Source organism: Ursus maritimus, assembly GCF_017311325.1.
Source record: "Ursus maritimus isolate PB19 chromosome X unlocalized genomic scaffold, ASM1731132v1 scaffold_X1, whole genome shotgun sequence".
Taxonomy (NCBI): Eukaryota; Metazoa; Chordata; class Mammalia; order Carnivora; family Ursidae; genus Ursus; species Ursus maritimus.
In genome coordinates, this window is record NW_024423319.1 from 45490814 (window position 1) to 45501218 (window position 10405).

The 10405-nt window shown below is 39.2% G+C and overlaps 1 protein-coding gene across 3 annotated transcripts; it reads left to right on the forward strand.

Moving 5' to 3' along the window:
- Positions 1 to 1634: 1634 nt before the first annotated feature.
- TCP11X2 (t-complex 11 family, X-linked 2) lies at positions 1635 to 6356 on the forward strand. 3 transcript variants are annotated; one of them, XM_008704067.2, is made up of 7 exons: positions 1635 to 1745; positions 2485 to 2705; positions 3460 to 3596; positions 3822 to 4039; positions 4135 to 4316; positions 5088 to 5251; positions 6070 to 6356. In XM_008704067.2, the coding sequence occupies exons 1-7, from the start codon at positions 1641 to 1643 to the stop codon at positions 6300 to 6302; spliced, it is 1260 nt and encodes a 419-aa protein (XP_008702289.2). In that variant the 5' UTR covers positions 1635 to 1640; the 3' UTR covers positions 6303 to 6356. The 3 variants fall into 3 exon arrangements, with proteins under 3 accessions (XP_008702289.2, XP_040475667.1, XP_008702298.1); XM_040619733.1 differs by having other exon boundaries at positions 6268 to 6356; XM_008704076.1 differs by having other exon boundaries at positions 1650 to 1745; positions 2515 to 2705.
- Positions 6357 to 10405: the final 4049 nt, after the last annotated feature.

Consider the following 10405-nt stretch of genomic DNA (forward strand, 5'->3'; position numbering starts at 1 on the left):
GCCTTCGGTCTTATAAAATAACATGATTATAAATCCTAAGGAAAATTTTATTGTCAGATATTTATACAACAAACATTTATTGAATACTTACTAGGTGTAAGGAACAATAATGAATGCTGGGAACATATAGGTGACTAAGATGCTAGCTTTCCCTTCAAGAGGCTTCTGTAGGGCAGATAGTTAAATAGTAGATAGCTACTGTGCAATGATAAGTACTCTCACATCTAGTATATGGAGTTCTATGTTTGTGTTCAGCTGCCCGAGGAGGATCAAGAAAGACTTTCCTGATAAGGTAACACTTGAGTTTTGGAGTATGAATGGGTACTTCTCAGGTGGTCCAGGGGTGGGGGGTAGGGCAGGATTCTCCTGGAACTGGAAATGTCATGTCACAGGCATAGAATGGTGAAAGACATTATATATTCATTATAAGTAGGTTGTTATCGTTGAAGCAGAGTGTTAGAAGGAAGAAGGTAATAAGGTAGGAGAAGTGGCAGAAGAGGATCATAAAGGGTCTTAGAGGCCATGTATCCTGTTGGTGATAGGGAGCCCAGGGAGGACTTTAAATGAGCATGCCACTGTGACCAGATGTGTATCTTAGAAAAATCACTGATTTTTAGCAAGAGTATGTGGCATTGTGCGAGGAAGATTTTGTTGGGTCAGGAAGACCATTTAATAGACTACTGCAATAGTCCAGATAGGAAATGATAGTAAATGGAGATGGATTCCAGAGATATTTAGGAAGCAAAATCTCTGGAATTTTGTGACCAAGTAGATGAAATGGGGAAAGTAATTTAGAAGGACTCTAGTGCACACCAGAGTTATGTGTATATATCTCACATGTGGGATTTGTGTGTTGGGAGATGAATTTGACTTTTTTACCTATTTATCTTTGTATTGTTTGTAAAAGTTTTAACAAAATCATGCATTATTTTTGTATTGTTTGATGGAAAAGGGCTAAGCTTTCTGGTTTGCCCAAACAAGGAACAAGTTTGAATGGGGAAGATAATGAGTTCAATTTTCAGCTTGCTGAGTTTGAGGTGCACCTAAGACTTTCAAGTGTTATCAAGGAGGAGATTTTTTCTTGGATTTCAAAATGGAAAGAAAAAGAACATCTAGTTCAAACTATAAGTCTATGGATATAGAAACTAAGGCACACAGCACTTTACCAATGAAAGTTAACTGTTCTCCCCAAAGCTAACCAGTGTTTGATTATTAACACCACAGATTATTTTGCCTGTTGTGGGGGTTCTTGTATATGAAATCATATAATATATATTCTTTTTTGTCTGGAAAAAAAAGAAACTAAGGTACACACTTATGTTTGATGCAGAACCAGAGCTAGAACTCAAGGACTCAACCCCTACCTAGTTCATGGTTCTTTCTACTGCAGGATGAGAGCTTCTCTGGAACCCTGACGTACCCTCCTGAGAGGATTTGGCTAACATCTTTGCATTCGACACTGAACTTAGTTTATTCATTCAAGAGCTAAATAAATATAGATCTTGGCCTGGCAATTTAACGATCTTTCATGATCCCAAATGCTATTTGGGATTTAGGAAATTATATCCTAATTATGATCAGTTCTCTGGGTGAAGAGCAATTTGCTCATTTAACCTTTTTACAGTTTGGAAGGCAGATTCATGGAGACAATGTACAATGCCTTTTGGGACCATCTGAAAGAGCAGCTATTGAGTACTCCCCCTGACTTCACGTGTGCTCTTGAACTTTTAAAAGAAGTTAAGGAGGTGAGTAACCAACCTCCCATTTGTGGATATTAAGTTCCTGGGCATACCAAACCTTTGGATTGTTGATGGCTGTCAATATCCTAAGATTTGTACTGCCTCTCTGAACATGGTCCATTACTTAAATAGACCATCTAGAGAAGCTTTTTTTTTTTTTGCATGATTTGAAGCTTAAAGGTTGACATCTTGTTATAATGGCACAGTATGTCATTCAATTAAAAAGATTTTCACTGAACCCTCACTATGTTTTGTTTTTCAGAAGCACATAAATGAATAAAAGAGCCCTTGCCCACAAAGAACTTATACTTTTGAATCAAAAGCTATTTCAAGTAACCCTTAATGGTTCCTTTGCTTATTTTATCTTTGACCTTTGAAGTAAAATAATCTAAACATGTCTTTATTCTTATTAAGAGTGCTTCAATCACCTTGTGGTGGTGTGTATTTTATATATTTTATATCCTGCACGTATTTTTTATCACACTCCTATTTTTATTCATATTTTAATATCCTTATGATCAGGATATTATATGGCACTACTGTTATTACTGATACCAGTGAAGCCTTGAACTATAATTGGCCCCTAAACAGAAAGAAATAATACTCTTCTATAAGAAATTTAGAGACCTATTTTCAAGACTTCCAAAAGACATAGGCTAGGATGTCTTTGTTTTAAGAAGGTTGTTCATTGGAGAGTGTTTGGGTTTCTAAACAATTTGGCTCCTTGATTCTCTTTTCTGGGCAGATCTTGTTATCACTGCTATTACCACACCAGAACCGCCTAAGAAATGAGATTGAAGAAGCTCTGGACATGGATCTCCTTAAGCAGGAAGCAGAACATGGGGCCCTGGATGTCCCTCATCTCTCGAACTACATTCTCAATTTAATGACCCTGCTATGTGCACCAGTCCGCGATGAAACAGTGCAGAAACTAGAAAGCATGACAGATCCTGTGCAGTTACTAAAGTAAGAAACTAAACGTACTGTCCCTGAAATCTGCCTTAGACCACTCTGCCAGAAAACTGTGGTCCTGATACTGTGTTATAGTTCCTGATTTGTCTAGCTCTTCTATACTGAAGAATTAACTAATACCTTTTATTTTCCTCCCTAGACCATTGGCTTTTATTTTCCAGGGAGAGTCTCTCAAGGCCTTTTTGGTGATCTTTAGATCATTTGTATCCCTTTTAAGAAATGATGCTAAGACAGAGCACAATAATTCTTTCTTCTGGAGATTTCAAACAGCCCTTTCCCGGATGTTTTCCTATGTATCCTAACTTAAACCCCATGAGGGGACAGAAATGAAGATTATCCCTGTTTCATAGCTAGGAGAATCAAGACCCAGAAAGGTAAAGTGATGTGCCCAATGAGTTAGAAATTCAATCGCCATCATTCCAACTCCTCACAGATATTGTTAGGACTTTGGTCATTTTCCTTCCACTGAATACTTTTTCTGAGAAGATAGTGGCTATGTTGGAAAGAGTTCTTCATTGGTAACTAAAAGGACAGAAGATATATTTGTCCTCACTTCTGACAACAACTCACTCTGTGGCCTTAGGTCCCTAACCACAATGTTTTTATTTGTAAATTGAAGTTGGATTGTTATTTTTAAGGCCCATTTTAATTCTAAAATACTGTGATTTTAGGACTCCTTGCTTGAGTTCCACCCCTCCACACTAGATTTCCTTTCATAGTGTAAATATTTTATTTCTCCTTATGACAGGGGTATCTTAAATGTTCTGGGCCTGATGAAAATGGACATGGTGAACTATACTATCCAGAGCCTTCGACCCTACCTGCAGGAACATTCTGTCCAGTATGAACAAGCTAAATTCCAGGAACTCCTTGACAAGCAGTCCAGTATGTTTAAAATTTAAGTGCAGGAGTGGGAGATTTGACCTTGAGTTTGCCTTCTTACAGTGATAAAATATTTTCTAATTTTTAAATAAAAGTTTCTTTTCTGGGTAAGGGGTAGGGAAAAATATTTCTCTAAGACAGAAAGTCCTACAAAGTAATATTTATTGGCCAAGAGTATATCTTAAAACCTTAGCCTTTAACCCTCATATATTCCCTTTTATGTCATAGGTCTCCTTGATTGCACCACAAAATGGCTAACCAAAGCAGCAACAGACCTCACTACACCATCTCCAAGTTCTCTTGGCTCTCTCAGCTCCTCCAGCTTGGGCTGTTCACCTCCAAATTGGGCAGCTAACAGCTCAGAGCTCCCCAGTCCCACAATGGTGCTATACCATGGTTACCTGAACCTTCTTCTCTGGGATCCTGATGACGACGAGTTCCCCGAGGTAGGAATGTGTGTTAGAGCATTGCCTTTTTGTTTTGTATTGAGCATCTCTACTAGTACCCTCCTCTCCTGACCCAGTCTTCCCTGTTTCAACAGACTTTGCTGATGGACAGAATCCGGCTACAGGAGATGGAGTCCCAGTTGCACCAGTTAACCATCCTGGCCTCAGTCTTGCTAGTAGCCAGAAGTTTCTCTGGTAATGTTTTATTCAGCTCACCTGAGTTTGTGGATAAACTGAAATGCATAACCAAGGCCCTGATAGAGGAATTTAACTCCAGGTAAGCTTCATAGACAGATCTTTTTTAGAGTTGAAAACAATATGTGGTTTTGGGGACATAGGCAGATAATATGATTTTTACTTATTTGTCATCACAAACCACAAAAAGGACCTTGGGAACCACATGCAAAGATTGTTGGTATCTTTTGATAAGTCATATTGAGGCTTGGGATAGAGAAAAATAAAACTTGTTTCCAAGAGGAGAGTGTGGAGGCTAGTTTGCTACAAAGGATTCATTATCGTGTTTTCTAAAAGTGAGTCATTATATATTTGAATGGGTGACACTGGATTTGTGTATGTATCCGAAAGTTTATCAGTTGATCAGTAATATTGGTTGATAACCACTGCATGTAGGGTACCACAACCAAAATAAAAGAGGAATTAGAAGTTTAGGTCTCTTAACATATTTATAATTTAACTGGTGAAATCGGAAAAACACAATGATGGAAAATCCCCAAGAAAATCTTAAAACAAGATTTAAATAAAGTTTATGGAACTAAAGAATACTGAGTGGGTCCAATGATAGAACTGAACCCTGTCCAATTTGTTTTGTTTTGCTTGTTTGGTTTTTTTTTTTTTTTTGAAGTCTAATATAGTACTATACGTATGAATTAGTTGTCACCTTGAGGGTAACAATGAAGGTTTTAAATCTATACATGGGGTCCTGCTGTCTACTAGTGGTGGGGGCTTGGAGTAGACTGGTCTTCTGTTAGGGGCTCTTCTGGGCTTTGATCCTATGCCAGGGCCATTCTGTTTTCTGTCCATTATCTAGGCCTCAAGAGACTATGGTGAGTGTGAGTGAACAAGTGTCCTGGGAAATCCATCAAGGACTCAAAGACATGGGCCTTACTGCCCTGAGCAGTGAAAACACAGCATCTCTTATAGGCCAACTCCAGAATATCGCCAAGAAGGAGAACTGTGTTCGTAACATCATTGGTAAGAGTCCCATAGTAGTGATAGGGAGGGTGTCAAGAATGTGGAGGATGAGAAGGTAGACTCAAACTTGGAAGTCAGTTAGTGAAACATTTAAAAATGGGAAAACATGATCATTGGGAAAGTCTTTTGGCTTTAGTTTTCTTATCCATAATATGCAGATTGAAATAGATCTCTTTCAGTTTGAAGAGTGAATGTATGGTTTTAAGGTGGACCTGCAGCTAAGATATATAACTTGCAGGTGTGAAATACTGTCCCCTTAACCCCACTAAGTCATCCCTGGTCATTTTTTAGCTATAGTCCAAGATCTATGATGGGAAACTCTTTGCTTTAAAAGTTACTGCGTGGGCTTCTACTCCCCTCCAAGGAACTGATACTGACTTAGATTGCAGGTCATATTCCATGCTGGAAAAGAAGCAGCGAACTTGGCAGCTTGCTTCTAACTTTTGCATTGTAACTGTCTGATTTGGATGTGTGGGCACTGGTTGCAATGTATGCCCTTTTAATTTCAGGTACAATATCTGGGATCCTCTTGTTAGGTCAGTGCATACCAAGAGCTCACTTAAAACCACACAATCTTATGAACAGCCAGAAATTTGCTATCTCAACATCTTTTGATCATGCATGGTTTTTGTGAAATTGATAGCATTCCCTTCTCCAAAATGAAGCAGACAAATCTCATTTATACAGTTTATCCAGATAAATGGGTAAGTCAGTGAATATCTTAGTTAACTTTGGTGAGCAGAGAGTACAAGGGCATTGTGAATTTCTTCTGAAATCTCTTTGATCTTCCCCTTTCCTCTGTTTTTCTTTGCTCACAGATCAGCGAATCCGTTTGTTTCTCAAATGTTGTTTGGTTCGTGGGATGCAGGAGTCTCTGCGAGACTTCCCTGGAGGCCTTAGTCTCATCAAAGGGGAATTGGCAGAACTAGGCTGGAACTTTTTCAATTTGATGCATCACAATCAGCAGGTATTTAGCCCCTACTATGCTGAAATCCTGAAAAATGTCATCCCTCAAGCTCAGGCACAAGAAACAGAAGTGGAGTCTGTCTGATAATGCTGGACCCCAGCTATGGCAACAGGGACCCAGGAGAGAGGCCTCAGCATGTTCCTGGGATGACATCACCTGTGGCCAGCAGAGCAGCTAGTCCTCTTCCTCACTATAGCCAGGACACAAAGATGCAGCATTCAAGAAAGTGACACCAACTGGTTCAACCTCCTTTATTAATAAACTTCCAAGCTGCAAGAAAACATCAGTTCCTTCTGTGTTGCAACTGAATCTAGGTTCTGTGTCCTTATCTTCTAACTATCTGAGAAGTCAGCAGACTCTCAGGTTTCCTTTCACTGACTGATCATTCTTCAGTATGCCGGTGGTTGAGCAAATATCAGGGCATCAGGTGCTGACATTTTCAGAGAGTAATTTCTTTGAGGGCTATGAAAACTCTTTGTGGAATGGAATTATCCGGAGTATGAATATAAAGCCTCTGGAAGTCAGAAATTTACTGAGCTACAGATCAGGAGAGGACATAGAACCCCATTTCCAGTGTCAAATTTCCCTGTAATTTTAAAGGATGTAGCAATAGTAAGAGCCCCCACCTCCTGTTCTGGTGTGTGGCATGAAGCAGTATGAAAACTGGGGACTGGATGAAAGTTGGTATTGTCTGCTAACAAGCATTCAGTTGAGGACAGTTCTCAGCCTTCACAGGATTTATGTCTCTCAAGTGATCCTGAGGGTGAGGTTTGGAGTCTCTGATAGTAACACCAAATCTAAGCATTAGATCAGTGACTGACTTGTATCAGGTTCATCCCTGGTGCTGCTCTATAACTGAATTTATCTCTTATTTCCACATCTCTAGGCTTAGGACACCCTGTTCTTCTTGACAGAGGTGATGTGGGTATTCAAGGGTGGAAGCAGCCACCACATTTCTTATTTGCAGCCTGGAACTCTAACTGCCAGGCTATGATTGTCATCTCAGTTGGAATCACACATGACAAATGTTCTAAGTCCACAAGGACTTGGGCTTGTTTTCTGAGATTGTAGAGATTCATCCTATCATTCTTAGGCCAACTGCAACAGACCAACAGCAATCCAGGAGACTAAGGAAAAAATTCACTTTGGATTTTGACTTGTTTGGAATGGATAGGAGGAAATAAAAATTCACTTATGTGATATTATAACTGGGTAAAAAATGTCCTCACTATTTCAGGGGATGGAAAGAGCTGAGGATAATTTACTTAACCCAAGAAACATAACAGATGGGATTTGAGTTCCGTTAGTCCCAGGGCAATTTCTCCAGAGGGTGGATCCCAGATGGACAACACAGCTAGATGAATGGAGTAATATTTTAACTTTGGCTGGATATAGGAAACACAGAGGAGCTGGGGAATGGATCATTCAAGAGTTCTAATCTTGTGACTTAGTCTCAGGAAAGAGACCAAGACTGGTGAATGTGGTGTATGTAATAAGCAGGTAGTGAAATTTGTCTAGTTGGATTTTCAAATCTGATTTGCCAATATATATACAATTTTTTAAAAAATATTAATTTTGGGGTCACCTGGGTGGCTCAGTTGGTTACACGTCTGACGTCAGCTCAGGTCATGATCGCAGGGTCCTAGGATCCATCTTCCCCCCAACCCGTATGTGTCAGGCTCCCTGCTTAGTGGGGAGTCTGCTTGTCCCTCTCCCTCTGCCCCTCCCCTTGCTCATGCTCTCTCTCAAATAAATAAATAAAATCTTTAAAAAATCTTAATTTTGGAAGCCTGATTATCTTAGAAAAATGTGCTCTGAAGGAATCTTTGTAAAGATGATGAGGTACTTGGTGGACGTAGACATTGGACTGAAATGAAACTTTGTTTAATGCTTTATAATTACAATTTGGCATGACTGATTTCTTAGAGGTTCTGAGTTGGTTCTATATCTCCACGTTGAGGAGAAAGGAACTTTATTACTAAACAAGGTAAGATAGCTCATTCAATCCTTCTCACTGTTTAGGGATTCTACGTATATATAAATTGTAGTATATGCACATTCTTTAAAAAAGACATGGCGAAAAGTCAATTTCTCTCCCACCCTGTGTCTCATTTCTCATACCTAGAGGAAACCAAGACTTGTTGTCTACTCTTCCAGAAATATTCTATGCAAATGCAAGTACATATTATAATAATATATAACACTTATGAGCACCTGTGTGCCAGGCGCTTTTCTGACCTCTCTACACATATGGTTTATTCCTTCACAGTTTATCTCCAATTTATTTTCCAGGTCTAGTGCAGTGTAGCACAAGAAACTCTTAATTGGGAGTGAGAACTTGTTGTTTTTTGTTTGTCAGCTCTGAGTGAATAAGAGAAAATCTTTTCAATTTCCTGGGCTTTTCCTTTTTCTGCATCTATAAAATTGTGTATTGGACTAAATCAGTGATTGTATTGTTTAATCCTATATGGTCATTTTTTTAAAAAAATGAAGTATTTCCAGAAGGCCATGAATAAGATAAAAAGTAGGCACCTTGAATAGAAGCAGAGCTGGAAAAAGTAGTTTGAAAACTACTGCACTAGATGATCTCTAAAGATGCCAATATTATTTCTTTATGGCTGCTAACAAATTACCACAAATTTGGTAGCTTAAAACAACATGCATTTATTCTCTTATAGTTCTGGAGACCACATACAAAATCAATTTTACTGGGTCAAAACCAAGGCATTGGTAGGGTCTCCCTCTGGCAGCACTAGAAGAGAATTTGTTGACTTGCCTTTTCTACTTGCAGAGCTGCATTCTCTCTTTATTATTATGTTCGATTAGTCAACATATAGTACATCATTAGTTTTTGATGTGTGTTCAACTATTCATTAGTTGCATATAACACCCAGTCCTCATCACAACATGTGCTCTCCTTCATACCCATCATCCGGTTACCCCATCCCCCCCCCTTCTGTAACTCTCAGTTTGTTGCCCAGAGTCCATAGTCTCTCATGGTGTGTCTCCCTCTCTGATTTCTTCCCATTCAGTTTTCCCTCCCTTCCCCTATGGTCCTCTGCACTATACCTTATGTTCCACATATTAGTGAAACCATATGATAATTGTCTTTCTCTGATTGACTTCTTTCACTCAGCATAATACCCTCCAGTTCCATCCATGTCGATGCAAATGATAGGTATTCATCCTTTCTGATGGCTGAGTAATATTCCACTGTATATATGAACCACATCTTTTTTTTTAAATTTTTTATTATGTTATGTTAGTCACCATACAGTACATCCTTAGTTTTTGATGTAAAGTTCCATGATTCATTACCTGCGTATAACACCCAGTGCACCATGCAATATGTGCCCTCCCTAACACCCTTCACTGGGCTAACCCATCCCCCCCCAAAACCCTCAGTTTGTTTCCCAGAGTCCATATGAACCACATCTTTATCCATTAATCCATTGAAGGACATCTGGGCTCCTTCCACAGTTTGACTATTGTGGACATTGATGCTATGAACATTGGGGTGCATGTGCCCCTTCTTTTCACTACATCTGTATCTTTGGGGTAAATACCCAGTAGTACAATTGCTCAGTTGTAGGGTAGCTCTATTCTTAACATCCTAAGGAACGTCCATACTGTTTTCCAGACTGGCTGTACCAGCTTGCATTCCCACCAACAGGGTAAGAGGGTTCCCCTTTCTCTGCACCTTCAACAAAACTTGTTATTTCCTTTCTTGTTAATTTTTGCCATTCTGACTGGTGTGACGTGGTGTCTCATTGTGGTTCGATTTGTATTTCCCTGATGGCTAGTGATGTGGAGCATTTTTTCATGTGTCTGTTGGCCATTTCTATGTCTTCTTTGGAGAAGTGTCTGTTCATGTCATCTGCCCATTTCTTGACTGGATTATTTAGTTTTGGGTGTTGAGTTTGAGAAGTTCTTTATACATCTTGATACCAGCCCTTTATCTGTAATGACATTTTCAAATACCTTCTCCCATTCTGTGGGTTGCCTTTAGTTTTGTTGACTGTTTCCTTTGCTGTGCAGAAGCTTTTCATCTTGATGAAGTCCCAAAAGTTCATTTTTTCTTTTGTTTCCCTCACCTTTAGAGATGTGTCTTGAAAGAACTTATGGGGCCAATGTCAAAGAGCCTATGTTTTCCTTTAGGATTTTGATGGAATCCTGTCACACATTTA

Excerpts from the sequence above, each read along its gene's own strand:
- TCP11X2 (XM_008704067.2), top strand. The coding sequence starts at position 1,641 with ATGGAGACAATGTACAATGCCTTTTGGGACCATCTGAAAGAGCAGCTA. Across the intron at positions 3,597-3,821 it reads ACTCCTTGACAAGCAGTCCA|GTCTCCTTGATTGCACCACA; the intron begins GTATGTTTAAAA and ends TTTATGTCATAG. Across the intron at positions 5,252-6,069 it reads CTGTGTTCGTAACATCATTG|ATCAGCGAATCCGTTTGTTT; the intron begins GTAAGAGTCCCA and ends CTTTGCTCACAG.